The following is a 20,963-nucleotide window of genomic DNA, read 5'->3' as shown; positions in this document are numbered from 1 at the left end:
GGGAGTGTGGGGAGGGTGGGGAGTGTGGGGAGGGTGGGGAGTGTGGGGAGTGTGGGGAGGGTGGGGAGGGTGGGGAGGGTGGGGAGGGTGGGGAGGGTGGGAGTCGTCTCAGCCCATTATCCCTCTGGGGTTGGTGAAATGAGTGCAGCACAAGTTATTGTGTGGAGTCTCCTGCGGATTAAATGCACCCTGCCGTGGGAATATGGAATTCAAATACCTAGCTCAGCGTTGTCAATGGGGGGAGATGAGCGCTGGGTGTATATAGCGACCCGTACGGCATTCATAGCCAGTAAACATGGAACATTGGGCCAACTTTGGACCAATATTGGACAAAGTTAGCCCATAGCTGCATGTTTGCTCGGGAGGCCCTCATCCAGCATTGGAATGACACGTGAAGAAAGTACTTTGAGGTCGAGGCGGAGACGGGGGGTACTGTGTGAGCATTGTGATTTCTGTATCTATGGAATGTCTATTTGGTGTCATCCTCACAGCTCAGGGTTGATTCCCACGGCAGATGCTTGCCAACTTTTGTGATCTTCGGCATTTCCCACGGAGATGGCTGTCCAACTGTCTCTCACACTGTCCCACCATCTGTCTCTCACAATGTCCCACCATCTAATAAATGTCCTTCTTCTTCCCGTCTTCAAATTTCCCTTGCATAATCATCTTCACCGAATCTCCAGCTCTGACCCTCTTAAGGATATGCCCTGCATACGCCTGCTTCATTCTCATCTCATCATCAGACTGCTCAGGTCACCATCCTCTCTCAGCACATCTTCATCATCATCTTCATCTTCTTCCTTATCTCACCTGCCGCTGGAGAGGTCCTCGTGGAGTTTTCCTCCCATCCCCATGAGTAAGTTAATTTATTTTGAATTACCCTGTGAGCCAAGAAGCTCGTAAATCGGGTTTCATCGACAAAAAACAACACCGCTTCTCCGACATACGCAACAAATCACAGTAAAATCAAATCAATAATATACAATAACAGACAAGCGAAATAAAAAAAATAGATATAAAATCACGATCGCAATGGAACATTTTTCCTTTTTAAAAATAAATAAAATATACGGGGGGTCAGCAACCAGCAGCTGCGAAGCTGCATGCGGCTCTTTAAGGGACTGCTTCGTAACGTTCTGTGTTAAGGATTGGAATGACACGTGAGAGTGCATTGTGGCTCTTGAAAGAGTTTTTTTTATACCAAATTCTAAACAAAAAAAATATCTTCGTGTGATTTTTGGTTTCCGGCCTCTTGCCCGTATACAGACGTCTCGACTCCGACTGTGGCACACTCCCACCCAACCGGTAACATCATTCACGATTAGTCGGGCAGAAGGAAAACGTGGCACGGAGGAATTCCTGGGGGAGTGAACATGTTGTTTGACAGTGTATATCTCTCAGACGGTGTACCGCGTAACCTCGGTGTTGTTTGTGCATACCTCTTACCCTAGCTCCGTATTGTAATGGTTGGGAGACTGAGCTGGAGCAAAGGATTGATGGGTGGGTGGGTAGGTAGGTGAGTAGGTGTATGGGTAGGTAGGTGAACGAATGTGTAGGTAGGTCGGTCAGGAAGGTAGGTGGGTGTTTAGATGCGTAATTAGATGTATAGGTAGGTGAGTGTGAAGGTACGTGTGTGGATATGTGGGTGAGTGGATAGGTAGGCGGATGGGTAAGTAGGTGGTTAAGTGGTTAGGTAAGTAGGTGTGGATGTGAGTGCGGGGGTAGTTGGATGAGTGGATATACGTTTAAGTAGGTAGTTTGTTAGTTACATTTATTTTGTTTAACCAGGAGTAGAACTCAAGAGAGGATCGTGACATAGCACTCTCCGGCAAGACGAAAGGCGGTGGTATTTGTTTTTACATTAACAGTGACTGGTGTGTAGATGTCACAGTGATTCTGCAACATTGTTCTCCACTCCTTGAATCAATTTTTATAACTTGTAAACCGTTTTACTCGCCTCGCGAGTTCGCGTCGCTCATTTTGGTCGGAGTTTATTTGCCGCCTTGTCCTCAGGTTAAAGAGGCCCAACGCATGCTCGCCGATCAGATTCTGAGTGTGGAGCGAGCAAATCCAGATTCGTTGGTTATCGTACTTGGCGACTTTAACAAAGGTAATCTCAGCCACGAACTCCCCAAATACATACAATTCATTAAATGCCCAACCAGAGAAGGGAACACTCTGGATCACTCCTACACTACAGTCAGTAGAGCCTACCACGCCGTCCCCCGAGCAGCACTAGGACACTCTGACCATGCCATGGTCCACCTGATTCCTGCATACAGGCAGAAACTAAAACTCTGTAAACCTGCTGTGAGGACATCTAAAGAGTGGACCAGTGAGGCTGTGGAAGATTTGCGGGCGTGCTTAGACTGTACTGACTGGGATATGTTCACGACTGCTACCAATAGTCTGGATGAACTCACAGAGGCTGTGACGTCCTACATCAGCTTCTGTGAGGACTGCTGTATCCCAACACGTACCAGGGTGAACTTTAACAACAATAAGCCCTGGTTCTCAGCAAAGCTCAGAAGGTTGAGGTTGGAGAAGGAGGAAGCGTTTAGGAGTGGAGATAGAAACAGATTCAAGGAGTCGAAGAACAGGTTTAGCAAAGCGGTGAGAGAGGCTAAACGACTGTACTCAGAGAGACTAAAACACCAGTTCTCTACAAACGACGCTGCTTCTGTCTGGAGAGGGCTCAGGCAGATCACCAACTACAAACCCAGAACCCCCTACACCACTAACGACTCCCACCTAGCCAACGACCTGAACGAGTTCTACTGTAGATTTGAAAGACAATTGAACTGTCCTGAACCACCCCTTCCCACCCAAGAGGCCCCATCCCCCACCCATACTACAGAGACGACTCTCTCCTTTCAGGAGGGAGAAATTAATAGACTTTTCAAGAGGCAGAATCCACGCAAAGCAGCCGGGCCGGACTCTGTCTCTCCAGCCACCCTCAGGCACTGCGCTGACCAGCTGTCTCCGGTGTTCACTAACATCTTTAACACCTCCCTGGAGACATGCCATGTACCAGCCTGTCTCAAGTCCTCCACCATCATCCCTGTGCCCAAAAAGCTAAGGCCAACAGGACTAAATGATTACAGACCGGTCGCCCTTACATTTGTGGTAATGAAGTCATTTGAGCGCCTGGTCCTGGCACACCTTAAAGCCATCACAGACCCTCTCCTGGACCCCCTTCAGTTTGCCTACAGAGCCAACAGGTCTGTGGACGACGCAGTTAACATGGCCCTCCACTTCACCCTACAGCATCTGGACGCCCCAGCATCCTACGCCAGGATCCTGTTTGTGGACTTCAGCTCTGCCTTCAACACCATCATCCCTGCCCTGCTTCAGGACAAGCTCTTCCAGCTGAACGTGACCTACACCACCTGTAAATGGATCACAGACTTCCTGTCTGACAGGAAGCAGTGCGTTAAGCTGGGAACACAAGTCTCTGACTCCAGGTCCATCAGCACCGGAACTCCTCAGGGCTGCGTCCTTTCCCCTCTGCTCTTCTACCTGTATACCAACAGCTGCACCTCCAATCATCTGTCCGTCAAACTATTGAAGTTTACGGACGACACCACCCTCATTGGGCTGATCTCTGGTGGGGATGAGTCTGACTATAGGTGGGAAGCTGGCAATCTGGTGACCTGGTGTAGCCAGAACTTAGAGCTAAATGTTCTAAAGACAGTTGAGATGGTTGTGGACTTCAGGAAGAATACAGCCCCACTCACCCCCATCACCCTGTTAGACTCCCCAGTCAAAATTGTAGAGTCCTTCTGCTTCCTGGGCACTATTCTCTCCCGGGACCTCAAGTGGGAACTGAACACCACCCTCATTGGGCTGATCTCTGGTGGGGATGAGTCTGACTATAGGTGGGAAGCTGGCAATCTGGTGACCTGGTGTAGCCAGAACTTAGAGCTAAATGTTCTAAAAACAGTTGAGATGGTTGTGGACTTCAGGAAGAATACAGCCCCACTCACCCCCATCACCCTGTTAGACTCCCCAGTCAAAATTGTAGAGTCCTTCTGCTTCCTGGGCACTATTCTCTCCCGGGACCTCAAGTGGGAACTGAACATCAGCTCCCTCACCAAGAAAGCTCAACAGAGGATGCACTTTCTATAGCAGCTGAAGAAATTCAACCTGCCAAAGACAATGATTGTGCAATTCTATACAGCGATCATTGAATCCATCCTCACCTCCTCCATAACCATCTGGTACGCTGCTGCCACTGCCAAGGACAAGAGCAGACTGCAGCGTATCATCCACACTGCTGAGGAGGTAATTGCCTGCAATCTACCAACCCTCGAGGACCTGCACACGACAAGGTCCATGAGGCGAGCGAGGAAGATTATGGCCGATTTCTCCCACCCTGGACACTCTGTTTCAGCTACTCCCCTCCGGCAGAAGGCTTCGGTCCATCAGGACCAAAACCTCACGCCATAAAAACAGTTTCTTCCCATCTGCTGCTGGCCTGTAAAAACAAGGCCAAGGGCTTACACTGTTTTTAACATTTTATCTACATAATGACACCTTGCCGATATTAACTCTGTTAACCTATTTGTATTTTTTATTTTTAAATTATATCTTAAAGCTATTTTATATTCGATATTTATTCAATTTTATATACTTCAGCCCCTTGGTGTTAGACTTTTAACCCTTATTATAGTAAGACTTGTTTAAAACTTATTTAAGATTTTAGATTCCTATATGTTGAATGTATGCACCATCCTGCCAAAGTAAATTCCGTGTCGGTGTGAACTTTCATGGCGAATAAAACCCTTTCTGATTCTGATGTGGTTAGGTATGCATGTGCAGAGTTAACAGGGCAGGCAGACAGCCTTGGAGTGACCAAACATTGACTAAAATAACTTAAATTGTGATGTGTGCAACGTGCGCCTACGACCTTGCGTGACTACAAAAAAAAACCACAGCGGGTATAAACACTTTCACGAGGTCACATTCGTCACTCCCTCAATGCCGCCACACCGCTCCACGCTTGCCGTCGGCAGAGACAGTTCACGCGGAAGACGCGAACCGTAAAATCTTTTTTGAACGACTTTATTTAGCTTTTTTTTGTTTGTGTGCGTGCGTAAGCGTACAGAGCAACGCGGCGTCGCGGGCGGCCACGGCGGCGCGTTTTTAAGTACTCCGAACGTCAGCCCCAGGTTACAAACGAGACATCGCCGAATCTCAAAGGGCCTCTCGCCTGGTTAATGAAAGGGAGAGAAGCGGGCACTTAACAAGATGCGTAGGAAACCAAGCCCGTAGCAACAACAACAAAATTATATTCGTAAAAGTTTTTTTTTCATGCCAGGAACCCAGGCACTATGGCCAGACATTGTAAAATGTCCTCATTGTCACACATTCTCAGAGCAGAAAGGTAAACTTGATAGCGAACAGCCAATCACGTGCACACGCGAGTGTGTTTTAAGCCAATCTGATCAGTGTTGGAACATCGATCCCCATAACGAGGCTTGTACATATGTAACTTTTGTAATCCGGTAAAATTTCAGGCAAGGGTCTTTCCCGATATCGCGATTCCTGTGCATCCTGGCCACTGGCGATGCCGACCATAATTTTTTGTGTGCATTCGATTTAAAAATATTTATCGACCAAGCGAGCGACTGTCATTGCTTGCACGTGATTGGCTGCATGCCCTCTTTGACAGGACACGAAAATTAAAGGTTTTTTCTCTGACTCAGCCATTTAAATTAAGGCTGAAAACCTAGATCTAAGCTTTAACAAGTCATAACAATTATTACGCATACACCTTAACATATCGGTAACATGCTATACATTTTATGTTTAATTGACTTAAAGTATATTTTGCGACATCTTCCTACAATTTACTCTTTTTTTTTAAGCAACTCGGGAAGCTACATTCCGAGATAGCCACACATTTAACTATAAATAATGTTCAGTTAATGGTTTCCATTCCCATTAGGTGATGGGTAATAAAAGGACACCTCTAGCAGAGCATTATGGGACCATCACTCCCAACCATCTTTTGCATCCAGTCCCTTCCATCGCCATTCGCTTGAGCTGCCCTTTAAATACTGAGCAAGGCTCCTCTGTTGTAAGTTAAGGCTTTTAATTTGAATGCGGTTGATAAAGATTGGACTTGTGTATAGTGTGTGTTTTTATTCCTGTGAGTTCAATTCATCTTTAAAAAGAAACAATAAACCTCCGCCTTGCCTTACCCACGAGCGAATTCGATTGAAACACACCATCGGGAAAAATGTCAAAAATAGGTGAATAAAACACAACTCGTCAATATTAATTCATTAATCGATCGACCAATATTATAGACTCGAGCAGGCATTCAAGGCACGATGGTGCTGTATGTGCCGTAGATGGCGTCGCGATCACGTCCGCCAATAACGACCCGGACCGTTCGGCCCCCCATGTGCACTCGTTAGCGAATGCCTAATTAATTCTACATTGCGTCTGCGAACCCGGAAAGGCGTCTAAAATAATGTTTTAATCTACGCGCAAAAAAATGTTAGCGCAAATAAAACCGCGGGGGTGAAACGAGGCAAAAATGAGAAGCAAAGAAAAAGTATCAATGAAAGAGCTAACATTTACTTTACGAGACAGCTTCAGGACTGCGATAACGTATGCGACATATTTGACTCGCATTTTTATTTTTTTTATAAAACTCAAATATTATTAACCGAAGCAAAACACCAGCATTTAGTACTTATAGTCATATATTTAAAAAATTCAACCCATCCTATCAATGAGACTACACCTGTGTTCCTACTCGTTACAGACACAGACACTCCGCTACCACCGCACGACCACGATGCGCTCCACTCTTCCCGCCGAAGCGTCTTCGGATTGTGCCGTGGTGCTGTCGTTCGGCACGATGTCCGACGTTTCGCTCTGCGTGTTGAGAGCTTCTTCAGGAAACGTCGGACGTGGCGCCAGATAAAACCAACATCGGCACAACCCGGAAATATGATTCGTCGTTGCTACGCAGCACAACCGCACAAAAACCTACGCAGGAGCTTTACTTTTCTGCTACTACACTGCCCGCATTATTTATATCTCACCATTTAAGCTCTTTTTTGTAAATTACATGATACGCTCACCCCTCCCACGCTCTACCGATATGCTGAAGGTACCCGATTGCTGTCTACCACGACCATCCCCGCTCAGTAGTGGCAGTGACGGCGGAGGTAACGTCACGTGCGGGTCCACTCACGGCGCGCAACGACGGAGGCCCTGTCCTCTCTGCGATGGTTCCCTGTCCGGGCGGCTTAAATTCCTCACCGAATATTTTCCCCATGGCGGCTGGTGGAGTGGAGAGGCTGGGCACGTGAGCTAGGAGCCGTCGCCACGGCGAGAGGTGTGACCGGATGTGGTGTTGCCGGGTGCGGGGAAATATTTTCCGGGTCACCGAACGATCTGGAAAGACTCGGCTGCAATGAAGCCCTGTTGCTTTTCGAAACCGTGGGCAAGATCGAACCGTTGCATGGGAAGTTCTTGAACAATAGCGGAGGAGAGGTTCCACGATTATTACGATCGATCGTTCCCCTGGCGATTCGATGAATTGTCGCATTTAAGAGTAACGATCCTGTTCAAGAATCAAGCCGGGGGCTCTTGATCTATTCGCCAAACTTATCTGGTCCAGCATTGTTTTGTTATTGCTTTAATCCCCGTGAAAATGTAAAACAAAATATTTGGCAAAAACGATTCTATAACAGAATGCGAACAGCAGCAGGTACGCGAGCGTCTAAGATCGATGTACATTTAGAGACAATGACATCCATCGCAGCCGCCCGCCGCCACCAAAGATTTCCATGGACGGCATTGTTTTGTGAACTTTGAACACCACTTGGCCCACGTCTCAATAAAACATCTCGTCGTCAATTACAGATTATTTTCTTTGCTCTTTCGCTTCCACACACAGGTGCATGAATTCCCACTTCCTCACAGTAACAATTGCTAGAAGCCTCGCCTACCCTGCTACCTTTTGACGTTGCATTTTTTTTCTGTCAGGGTTTTTTTTTGTTGTAATCAAAAACATTTTTTTTTAAATAATCGTTTGCCTACTTTTGTCAGCAAGGAAGGTGCTTTAGAAATTGTTTTAATGCTATCTGTTGTACAAATTGTAAAGGAAATACTGTTTGCATCTACAGCTACGATGTCCATCCATAAGTAACAACCATTAAAAAAATATACAATGCGTGGCTTTCAGCATAAAACTAATGAAACCTCTAACCCTCTGTCAAAGCCTGCAAATAAACTCTCCCCTCCTTAACAACAATCATCCATAACTCTTCCACTGCCTCACAATGTTTTATTAAACTCTCCGATGTGTTTTGGGGGTCGTTCCGTGGTGCTGTTTCGGCACGATGTCCGACGTTTCGCTCCACGTGCCGGGAGCTTCATCAGGGAAACGTCGGACGTCGCCGCCACGATAAAAACACGTGGCACGACCCGGAAACGGACCGGAGAGAGCCGCGAAAACCCCACGTGGTGCTGGTGCCTCTCAAAGCTGAGTCAACCCTCTCCTAAACACCCACTAAGTGAGAATGGAGCGTTCCACGCTTGTATGCGTTATGCAAGAGCCGCGACTGTGCGGCGGAGGGGGGTGGGGGGATCATCTATGGACTCTTGAATCCGCGCGGGGTGAACCGAAGCGTCTCGCGCTCAGGTGCCGATCGGCACGGCGGCACCGCCTGTGTCGCGTCGCCGCTGTTGCCCTCTTCGTCGCCGCCTAGTACCTCAGTGTACCGTCCTGGTAGCGGTCCGAGTTGCTGTCCCGGCCGTACAGGTTCTGCACGGACCTCACCGTGAAGTTGTTGATGAAGTCGTCCTTCTTCAAGCCATCCTGCGGTGAGCACGACAGCACGAGGGCGATGTCAGCGGTTGGGGGAGTTTGGGAGTGGGGCACCCCGGTGGGGAGATGTTATCTCCCTCGCCTGGTATGCGGGAGGTCGTGGGTTCGATCCCAACCCTTACACCTGCTGTATATTTGGAGTTTGCGTGTTCTCCCCGTGGTCAAATGGAATTTTTCTCCACATTTAGAGACATGCTTTTAGTTTCCTTATCTACTGATATAACTTCCACGTGATAAGCCACTTAGTTGAGCTTTCATTTGTGGCCAGGTCGCTTCTGAATAAAAGCTAAAAGCCCAATGGGTTTTACCCGGTAAATAAAAGTTTAGTTTGTATAGAGTGGCCGAAAATGTCGCTAAAATCTTAAACGATGCTAAAAGACACGTGGATAGATTTATATGTGTACATTTTACATCTGTGGCAACGTTTAATTTACATTAAAATTAACGTGAATAAAATGGATGAAAAATCAAAGGTCAGCAGGTGCAAGCCACACTTCTGCTGTAAACTTACAATTATTTTTGAAATGCGTACAAAATCGCATTTAATTTCTTTGTTGTTGTATATATCAGCTGAGAGCCGTACGCCAAAATATACTTTTGTCTTGTACTATGGTCACGCATTTATTAGGCCATACTTCGCCACGCTAATCCACGCAGGTTAGAGAATGTGCGCTGCTCCGAACTGAACTAAACAATTTTTTACGTTACCAGGTAAGGCCCACTGACATTTTCATAGCAGCCAAATACTCTAAACGCATGTTTCTAAATGTCAAGGGAAAAACCGGAGGACCTAGAAAAAAATCCACGCGCCCACAGGGAAAGAGAAACGCAAACTCCGTCAGGGTCGGGATCGAACGCACGACCTCCTGTATACCACGTGAGGGCGTTAACATCCACCACCACGGCGCCCACTCCGGTATAACTCGCCAGGTTCCGAGCGCAATTGCCCCGTACAAGAAACAACAAACACATCAAGTTCGCTTCTCAGACACGCGGAACCACGCAGGCATCACAAGATCAAGAGCCGATATGAATCGATTGAGCTGCGCCTCGTTACATTCCTAACCTCAGCACAATGACAAGGCTCTGGCCAAGTGAAGCGTACCTGTGTACGTATGCAGCTATAGAGAACCGATTGACAGATAAGCGCGCCTCTGTGCCACCGGTAGCCGAATTCTGCCATGAATTTACAGGTGCGGCCACACCTGTTTTTCTCCTGACTTAGGTACATAGCCAACCGCCCTAATGGGAGGTGCGGGATGCTGATCGGAGGCGCAGGAGGCATTCGTACAGACATCCGTCCGTCCGTCTCTTTTCCACTGCACAATGCTGAGCTGCCACCAAGTTGTTTCCCCCCACTGTAGAACCCGAGCCATGTCGCTTAAGTCACACACGCATACCCCCTTAAGTCGCACACGCATACCCCGTAAGTCACACACGCATACCCCATAAGTCGCACACGCATACCCGAGTAAGTCGCACACGCATACCCGAGTAAGTCACACACGCATACCCCATAAGTCGCACACGCATACCCCATAAGTCACACACGCATACCCCGTAACTCGCACACGCATCCCCGAGTAAGTCGCACACGCATACCCTATAAGTCGCACACGCATACCCCATAAGTCACACACGCATACCCCGTAACTCGCACACGCATACCCCGTAACTCGCACACGCATACCCCCTTAAGTCGCACACGCATACCCCGTAAGTCACACACGCATACCCCATAAGTCGCACACGCATACCCGAGTAAGTCGCACACGCATACCCCATAAGTCGCACACGCATACCCCATAAGTCGCACACGCATACCCCATAAGTCACACACGCATACCCCGTAACTCGCACACGCATACCCCCTTAAGTCGCACACGCATACCCCGTAAGTCGCACACGCATCCCCGAGTAAGTCGCACACGCATACCCTATAAGTCGCACACGCATACCCCATAAGTCACACACGCATACCCCGTAACTCGCACACGCATACCCCCTTAAGTCGCACACGCATACCCCGTAACTCGCACACGCATACCCCATAAGTCGCACACGCATACCCTGTAACTCGCACACGCATACCCAATAAGTCGCACACGCATACCCCCTTAAGTCACACACGCATACCCCGTAACTCGCACACGCATACCCTGTAAGTCGCACACGCATACCCCGTAAGTCGCACACGCATACAGTGAGGGAAAAAAGTATTTGATCCCCCGCTGATATTGTACGTTTGCCCACTGACAAAGAAATTATCAGTCTATAATTTTAATGGTAGGTTTATTTGAACAGAGAGAGACAGAATAACAACAACAAAATCCGGAAAAAAGCATGTCAAAAATGTTATAAATTGATTTGCATTTTAATGAGGGAAATAAGTATTTGACCCCCTCTCAATCAAAAAGATTTCTGGCTCCCAGGTGTCTTTTATACAGGCAACGAGCTGAGATTAGGAGCACACTCTTAAAAGGAGTGCTCCTAATCTCAGCTCGTTACCTGTATAAAAGACACCTGTCCACAGAAGCAATCAATCAATCAGATTCCAAACTCTCCACCATGGCCAAGACCAAAGAGCTCTCCAAGGATGTCAGGGACAAGATTGTAGACCTACACAAGGCTCGAATGGGCTACAAGACCATTGCCAAGCAGCTTGGTGAGAAGGTGACAACAGTTGGTGCGATTATTCGCAAATGAAAGAAACACAAAATAACTGTCATTCTCTCTCGGCCTGGGGCTCCATGCAAGATCTCACCTCGTGGAGTTGCAATGATCATGAGAACGGTGAGGAATCAGCCCAGAACTACACGGGAGGATCTTGTCAATGATCTCAAGGCAGCTGGGACCATAGTCACCAAGAAAACAATTGGTAACACACTACGCCGTGAAGGACTGAAATCCTGCAGCGCCCGCAAGGTCCCCCTGCTCAAGAAAGCACATATACATGCCCGTCTGAAGTTTGCCAATGAACATCTGAATGATTCAGAGGACAACTGGGTGAAAGTGTTGTGGTCAGATGAGACCAAAATGGAGCTCTTTGGCATCAACTCAACTCGCCGTCTTTTGGAGGAGGAGGAATGCTGCCTATGACCCCAAGAACACCATCCCCCCCGTCAAACATGGAGGTGGAAACATTATGCTTTGGGGGTGTTTTTCTGCTAAGGGGACAGGACAACTTCACCGCATTAAAGGGACGATGGACGGGGCCATGTACCGTCAAATCTTGGGTGAGAACCTCCTTCCCTCAGCCAGGGCATTGAAAATGGGTCAAGGATGGTATTCCAGCATGACAATGACCCAAAACACACGGCCAAGGCAACAAAGGAGTGGCTCAAGAAGAAGCACATTAAGGTTCTGGAGTGGCCTAGCCAGTCTCCAGACCTTAATCCCATAGAAAATCTGTGGAGGGAGCTGAAGGTTCGAGTTGCCAAACGTCAGCCTCGAAACCTTAATGACTTGGAGAAGATCTGCAAAGAGGAGTGGGACAAAATCCCTCCTGAGATGTGTGCAAACCTGGTGGCCAACTACAAGAAACGTCTGACCTCTGTGATTACCAACAAGCGTTTTGCCACCAAGTACTAAGTCATGTTTTGCAGAGGGGTCAAATACTTATTTCCCTCATTAAAATGCAAATCAATTTATAACATTTTTGACATGCGTTTTTCTGGATTTTTTTGTTGTTATTCCGTCTCTCACTGTTCAAATAAACCTACCATTAAAATTATAGACTGATCATTTCTTTGTCAGTGGGCAAACGTACAAAATCAGCAGGGGATCAAATACTTTTTTCCCTCACTGTACCTCTTCCGTCCTTCTCCCGGCTTGGGTGTCCCAATCCAGATTTGGCTTGGCTCAGATGTGCCGGTGGAAACATTGTTTCTCGAGCAAAGGTTGGACCCGTAGCCCCACGCTAAAGCCGCCAGTCATGGAATCGGTGAGTTGTCGGCCGACGATAGGATCAAAGGGGGGAGACTGCCCAAGTGCCATTGACGGACGCACTTCCACAACTGACGAACGCGATCATTATCTTGAAATTGCTTTCCGTACCCCCGGCGCACCACCTCCAGTGTACTTCTCGCTATAGCAACAGCTAACGGTCGTGCACAGCTCTCTTCGATGCACGCAGCGCAAACCGCAAAAGAAAACACGCGCCGGTGGTACAAGTCACGTGCCTGCTCCAGTCTACCGTGTCGGTGAGACTGTCGTGTCCTGGTTCTACCATCCCCATCCGTTGGCCAGATTCGCCATTAACCACGACGGCAACGATTGCGGCATTGCCAGGGCAGGCACGCCCAGCTTCGTTTGTCAACACTGCTGTGTTGATACTGCGGGCTATAAAACACCCCAAGAGATGATGATGATGGATGAATGAAATGCTGCTGCCAAACATTGATCTTATCGGCCGGCGATGAGGGCGGAAACAAAATCGAGCGGAGAAAGGGAGCTCAGCAAATCGGCATTTTTCGGCGGTGCTACGCCCTCAATGAAACAAATAAGTGTGGGGGCGCAAGGGAATTGTGGGCAGAGAGGGCACTTGCAATGATTTTAAACCGTGATAAACAAAACAAACATTTGAATGGGAATTCACAAGGACAGAGACCCTGTTGTGGACCCTGGCCAATCTCAGAAAGGCTTCACCGACATGCAACCCCTATTGGGACGTTTTGCATTTTACAGAAAAACGCCGAGGCCAATGAAATGAGCGGCGGCTGCGGACGTCGGCGCCTACGGCCACATCGCCTGGACGCGCCCCATCTCGTCAGTTATCAGAAAGCTAAGTAGGTTGCTTTGGCCGCCGCCCCGCATAGCAGGTGCCGTATAGGCCGCAGGCCTACGTTGAGGGCCGCAGAAGGCAAGTCCTTCGCGCTGGCCAGCCCGGTGAAGGATTACCAAAGTAACCCTCACTGGCCTGCACGGCTGGAGAAGCGAGGCCCTCGTCCAGTGGTAGGCTAATGAAGGGCCGCATGGCGTTCCTCCTCGAGGCGCGCGGACAGCCGGCGGGCGGTCCGCTACCTCGAGGCGACGCGGAGTGAGCGAGACCAAAGCGGAGACGAGAGAATGTGGAAATGCCAGCGTTGTTTTTCGAGAGGAGGGGCACGTCGTCGTGGCGTGCACGCGGATCTGGGGGCTACGTGTTTACGATCCGGGACAATGGCCTCATTGTTAATTTACGAGGACGAGCAGGAGGATGATGAGGAAGGGGGGGGGGGCAAGGAGGAGTGACACTCGCAACGCTCACGCGTTCATGATGGAGTCTGCAGGTGAACCCGACTCGCTGTGGAAAAATAAAAGCTTCAGTTTCCTGAACGCAGGAACTCGGCCCCTTCGCACGCGTTCGCAACTCCGTGCCGTGCATCGCGCCGACCCCGTGTGTGGCCACGCCGACCCCGTGTGTCGCCACGCCGACCCCGTGTGTCGCCGAGTAGGCAGCGAGCAGCGCCAGTTGTTCATTAACCAGGGTAAACGGTCGGCGGATGTTGCCAATGGGCGTAATGACAAGTGAACATTTACCAAAGTTGATTTCGCCAAACCGCAGTTGACCTGATTTAAAAGTTTTAAATCAACAACCTCCCTGGACTGTGGCAGACTTTGTAAACGACATTTTCATTGATTCCTAGCTAAGGTTGAAAGTGTTTTTTCGATAGCTCCGTCCATTTGTCCGTCTGTCTGTTTTTAATGGAGCGAGCAGTATAACACTTGTAAAGATGAGCCAATACGAACCAAACCTTACTATGATGGTGTGTTGCTGTTAGGAACTTATCCTCCTGAAAACCAGAGACAAACTGGAGCAAAGAGGAAGTTTTTCCATTATGCGAATATTTGTTTTCCTTGAGAGCTACCCATCAGCTTCCATGATGCCAATTAAATCAATCCGAAGAGAGGCGCATGTCAGAACGTGCCACAGGACCCAGGCGTGCGCACAATTATTCCTGGCCAGTGTAAAAGTATTGTGACGGAAATGCCGATGAATAATCAGTGGCCACTCACCCGCTTGTAGTCCTTCCTGAGGTCCTTGAACTCCCAGAACTGGTGGAGTAGCAGAGAGGAAGCTTCTGCTGACTTTGGATAGGCCCTGAAAACCCAAGAGATTGTTTGCAACGTTAACAGGGTTATGTCTGTACGTCATCGGTTTGGTGGGTCCGTCTATCCCTCTGTCCTAAACGGGACAATTCTTCCTGTCGCCTGATGATGCTGGTTGTTGCAATTACCGGCGAAACGTCGTGCTCGAATTGTAAACGTTGTGAGTCTACTCTCCAACAGACCGGTGAGCTCAACTAGTAACTAATTGCATACCTTTTGATTTAAAGCTTTCGTGACTGCAGTAATTCATATTCTTAGTTTTTTCGGTAAAGTCACGTTGAAGAGAAACAACAAAATAACAAAATATATATAAAACAATAAAAAATAAAAAATTCTCACGACGTTTCGACCATAACTCAAACGGTCATCATCAGGTGTGTCGGTTTGCATAAATTTATTTTGAAAACGGCATATTTATTTATATATATAAAAATAACGTTTGCGTCACGCGCAACGATGGCAGTTTGCCAGGACTAGTCCATCTATTTTTTTGAAAAGAGGAGGGGGGAGACGAAATTTGTTTTTATGTATGCTGTCTGAAAGGCACTGTAAGCGTGAACAATCAATCAAGAACTGAAATGATTTATCAAATCTTTCCAATGATTGCTAAGATAGAATCCATCTTCTCGGTTGAAATTGTCTCTGTGTTTGTATATGTGGATAGCCTCATGAACGAATCTCTCATGGAAGCCAGATGGCTTACAAAGAACCTCCGTCTTGGAAAAGTCAATGGCATGTGAGCCTACTGAATTAGAACAATGATCTGCTACGGCCGAGGTGTTGGTCCTACCGTGTTTAAGGTCTGCTTTATGTTCACGAATGCGGTCCGAGATATGGCGTTTGGTTTCTCCAATGTAACTACTACCACAGAGGCAACTTAGTTTGTAGACACCAGGGTATTGTATGTCCGGAATCAAAAGATGTGATTCCGGACATACAATACCCTGGTGTCTACAAACTAAGTTGCCTCTGTGGTAGTAGTTACATTGGAGAAACCAAACGCCATATCTCGGACCGCATTCGTGAACATAAAGCAGACCTTAAACACGGTAGGACCAACACCTCGGCCGTAGCAGATCATTGTTCTAATTCAGTAGGCTCACATGCCATTGACTTTTCCAAGACGGAGGTTCTTTGTAAGCCATCTGGCTTCCATGAGAGATTCGTTCATGAGGCTATCCACATATACAAACACAGAGACAATTTCAACCGAGAAGATGGATTCTATCTTAGCAATCATTGGAAAGATTTGATAAATCATTTCAGTTCTTGATTGATTGTTCACGCTTACAGTGCCTTTCAGACAGCATACATAAAAACAAATTTCGTCTCCCCCCTCCTCTTTTCAAAAAAATAGATGGACTAGTCCTGGCAAACTGCCATCGTTGCGCGTGACGCAAACGTTATTTTTATATATATAAATAAATATGCCGTTTTCAAAATAAATTTATGCAAACCGACACACCTGATGATGACCGTTTGAGTTATGGTCGAAACGTCGTGAGAATTTTTTATTGTTTTATATATATTTTGTTATTTTGTTGTTTCTCTTCAACGTGACTTTACCGAAAAAACTAAGAATATAATTGCATACCTGTCAACCCCTTACCAGTGCCTACCTTCTTTCAGACCTTATTGGTCACCCCGTGTCGTTATAAATCCTACAAAGTACCATCACAAGGGAGAAACACAAACATTTTTTTTGCCCTTATTAAAACGGCTGTACGCTGTATGGCCCTGAAAATTAAATTTCCCTGTACAATAATACGGGTAAACCGTATGGGTTGACAGGTATGCAATTGGCACGTTTTGTTTACGTCACAAACCTTACTAATTGGCTGCGTCAGGTGGTGGCGGATTTAACGACACATTGCAATTTACGAGATCTAACCCAAAAAAACTCTATTAGGGACATCTCTCGTATCCATGATTCGTTACGAACGAAACTTCAGTCGTAAGTCGTGTTGCGTTGCCATTATGTAAAGAGTCGCCCTCTCCGTTGTTCTGTGAATTCCACGATCCGGGGTCCTCATCGTAAATCAACTGTTAAATTGCAAATTCGCAAACATAGGCTACGCAGTGGCTCCGTTGATGAAATATACCACGACCTGAAACCCTTGTACTGCTTACGACAGTCTGGGGGGAAATTATTTCATTACATTGTGACTCACGGAGTGACTCGTTCACTGACGCAAAGAGCTTAGTAAAGCAAGCGATCCGATAATTTCAACTCATTTTATTTTAATTATCAAACACAGTTTTGTGGTGGGGTTGTATATACGCTGTACTCGCTTGTATATGGGAGGTGTAGTAACCTAATATGTATGATAGTAGCCTATTACATATGTCGTGTATGTGTTTAAGCACGGTTGGCTACGTACGGTGCGAAAGAAGTTCAACACACACACACTTGTGTGTTTCTACGGAGCGAAGGCGGCAAGCTTCTTTTGCATTTGGACAATGCAGCCGACACTGTCCCCAACTCACGAGCGTGTTTAATTTATGACTAGAAATGAGATCGTGTTTAATTAATGCGCTGCCGCGGCTTGTCCGGTACCGCGCGAGTTCACGTTGTAGTCCCCCCGTGCGTGTCATCCCGTCGTCGGCATCTGACAATTCGAGCCCCGACCACACCATCGTTTCAGAGTCTGGGGTCACTGTTCGATGCCTAGCCTTGTGGCCGTTTCTCTCGCGTGTCCCCCTCGTCGATTCCACCTCATTGATCCCGTGCGCATAGAGATAACTTAGTCAGCATCATTGCCCGTGATCGATGCGTTGCTGGATGGAGGCCTGTGTTTTCCCGATTGAACTTAGAGGATGTGATCAAAGTACGCAACAAAGAGGGAGGCTGTCAAAGTCGAGCTCAGGGTAAATTTGAGTAAAACAAAGAACACTTGTGAATATAATAGAGCCTATAATCACCATACACTTTACTTACATTGCAGGCTCCTTATGGATGCCATTGGAGCGTATGAACTCGTATACAAATCGTTACAATTCTAGATTTCAAGTTTTCGTGACTGCAAAGATCCATACTCTTTGTTTTTTTCGGTAAAGTCACGTAGGTAAAAAAGAAAACAAATAAATTAAATCACGACGTTTCGGGCGCAACACAAGCGTCCGTCTTCACGTTACAAGTCTCATATCAACTGGTTATCTCCATTGTACCATCCTATCCTGCACCGTCCTATCCCTGTTCCATCCCTGCCCCATCCCCCACCTCATCCCCTACCCCATCCCCTATCCCATCCCCATCCCCACCCCATCCCCTACCCCATCCCCTACCCCATCCCCTACCCCATCCCCTACCCCATCCCCTACCCCATCCCCTACCCCATCCCCTACCCCATCCCCTACCCCATCCTCTACCCCATCCTCTACCCCATCCTCTACCCCATCCTCTACCCCATCCTCTACCCCATCCTCTAACCCATCCCCTACCCAATCCCCTACCCCATCCCCTACCCCATCCTCTACCCCATCCTCTAACCCATCCCCTACCCAATCCCCTACCCCATCCCCTACCCCATCCTCTACCCCATCCTCTACCCCATCCCCTACCCCATCCCCTACCCAATTTCTACCCCATCCCTGGCCCCGCGAGACCCCGGCGAGTCCCCCCGGCGCCTCCGCTCACCCGGCTCGGTCTCGCACGAGCGACACGAGGCTGCGCACGGTGCCCAGGCTCTGGTAGCGCCTCGCCGCCGCTGGGTTCGCCTGCACGAGGTCGAAGATGGAGTAGCAAGCCGAGCTGACTGCCTCGTCGTCCAGCTGGGCCGACGTGACGCGCCCGGGCAGCATGCCCACGAGCGTGGGGGCCAGCTTTGCGTCTGCACAAAGAGATGAGTGGCGGAGAGAGATGAGGAGAGAGGCAAAGAGGCGCTGCCGGGTTGCGGGGATGGGGGCTGCTAAAGTGTGCGATCCCGCCGGTGACGACGGCGGTGTCGACGACGACGACGATGACGATGACGACATATGGGCGTTGATGATGATTAGAGAGACCGATGGACGAGCTATATAACCAGCTGTGAGGATGTTTGGGATCATCTGTCTCTTATGCAGACATTCATTTAGACCCATACACTTAGACAGAGGACAAAAGACTTGTATGCGATTACATTGACACCCATAGACAAACATTGAGACCCATTGATTTAGAGACGCAGATACTTATGGCGATGGTGATGATGATGACGGCGGCGACGTTGATGCTATCACGAGTGTGTAGTTTTGACTCGCGTACGTGCGCACACGTGAGGTCGTCCGTCCTGGGCAGACAAGCTTAATAATCAGAATCTTTATTTAGACTGGAGGAATCCGATGAGCTATAAAGCTCTTTTTCACAGATGTCCAGTTGGGGCAGATCAGAACCTCACAACAACAAACAATACAAAAACATGATAGTGCAAATTATAGGAAAGGCAAGCAAAAAAAATACAGAAATAAAACGAAACTATTTTATTTTAGCATACAAGCCCCACTGAGCTATTAGCTTTCAGGAGCGACCTGGCTATCACAAACGACAGCTTAACGAAGTGGCTTATCACGTGGAAATTCATAGCAGCCTAATGATCTAAATAATAACAACAGAGGTCACGTACTCATCTCAGCGTGGTTCTGCGGGTTGCGAGACAGGTTCCGCAGCAGGAAGGCGAGCGCCTTGGTTGTCTTGGCGTCGCTGGAGCGGTGCATCGCGTCGGCCAGCGTGGCAGAGCCGTCGCCGTGCATCAGCGCCACGTTGCCCAGCGAGCGCGCCGCCTGCACTCGGGAGGGAGCCAGCCGGCGAGGCGAGTGAGACGCGACAATGACGCGACAATGACGCGGCCTGGTTAGGGGCCGTTGACGTGGCCCCAGCGGTTCAAATCTGGAGGCCGCCCTGGTTATTACTGCGGCGGTGTAATCGCCGCAAGAACGCTACGCGCTGTGATGCTTCACAGTGGACGTTAAAGACCCCCCTCTAGGCCGTTGTGTGCCGGTGGAATCGGGGTACAAATTTTACTAAAGTCATTGCGTTGCGTGTAGTCAGCGCAATGGGTCGGACTCTAGGAGGTCAAAAAACCATTTACCCGACTATTTTAATTTAGCAGGTAAGGTCCCCACCGAGCTACGTAGCTCTTTTTCAGAAGCGACCTGGCCACAAATGATAGCTCAACAAAGTAGCTTATCGTGTGGAAATCTATAGGACCCGGAGGAAAATTCCATGTAACCACGAGGAAAATGTGCACGACCTCCTGCATACCGGGCGAGGCAGTTAACATCGTCGCCCCAAAACAACCCGGCTCCTCCCAAGCTGCGCCCAACTGGGTTCGGCACGGCGCTTGGCGAGGCTCAGTTGCGCAATGGAAAACGTGGTTAGGGGGTGGCCGTCGCTCAACATCGCCCGGCCGCCGCACCTTCGATCCCCCGGCGGTGATGTTCTGCAGCGCCCCGGCCGCGCCCTCCATGAGCGTGGGCTGCTTGGCCTTGTCCAGGACGCCCATGTAGGCCTTGATGAGCTGCGGGCACCAAAGCCACTCCATCCCCTTGGGGTTGGGCATGGGCAGCGTGTACTGGTCGTAGCGGTAGCCGCCCTGCCGCGCGTCGCGAGGATCACAAAAAAAATAAGTTATTACTCTGTGATTGAATCATCATGACCACCATGTTCAATATTCTGCTGGATGTGTGTATGTGTGTTGGACTTCTTTTGCACCGTACATAGCCAACCGCGCGAATCAGAGGGGAAGGACAACAAACTAAACACAAAAAGCATCTCTAAAGAAATGAGTTTTCAATCTGGAAAGGTGGATGAAGGCCTCCATAAAGTCGTCACCACCTCTCGCTATTCTGCGATTCAACGATCCACCGAGTCCCTGAACGCGAGCCAATTCCATTGCCCCAACAGTCTGTTCACGCTGTACAGAGGGTATTTGTGTATTTGTCTTCGTCTGCGGGAGTGGGGGGACGCCGTCGTCGAGTCGGGATGCGATGAAGGCACGGACGGATGAGGGTCTCGGTCGCAGCTGGGGCAAGGAAACGATGG

At 48.6% G+C, this 20,963-nt stretch overlaps 1 protein-coding gene across 1 annotated transcript in view; it reads right to left on the bottom strand.

The window, feature by feature from the left end:
* Window positions 1–5,048: 5,048 nt before the first annotated feature.
* Window positions 5,049–20,963, bottom strand: part of LOC116945637 (plakophilin-1-like) — a 43,067-nt gene continuing 27,152 nt past the window's right edge. The window contains exons 10-14 of the mRNA XM_032960140.2: window positions 20,338–20,514; window positions 19,546–19,702; window positions 18,582–18,774; window positions 14,852–14,936; window positions 5,049–8,845 (exon numbers count right to left, since the gene is read on the bottom strand). Of these exons, the coding sequence (XP_032816031.2) occupies window positions 8,732–8,845; window positions 14,852–14,936; window positions 18,582–18,774; window positions 19,546–19,702; window positions 20,338–20,514 (726 nt within the window). The 3' untranslated portion in view covers window positions 5,049–8,731. The remainder of the gene's footprint in view (window positions 8,846–14,851; window positions 14,937–18,581; window positions 18,775–19,545; window positions 19,703–20,337; window positions 20,515–20,963) is intronic.

The sequence above is a fragment of the Petromyzon marinus genome, chromosome 24, assembly GCF_048934315.1.
Source record: "Petromyzon marinus isolate PM22_M1 ecotype Great Lakes invasive population chromosome 24, UKy_Petmar_22M1.pri1.0, whole genome shotgun sequence".
NCBI classification, from domain to species: domain Eukaryota; kingdom Metazoa; phylum Chordata; class Hyperoartia; order Petromyzontiformes; family Petromyzontidae; genus Petromyzon; species Petromyzon marinus.
This window is presented reverse-complemented; position numbering and strand designations above follow the sequence as displayed.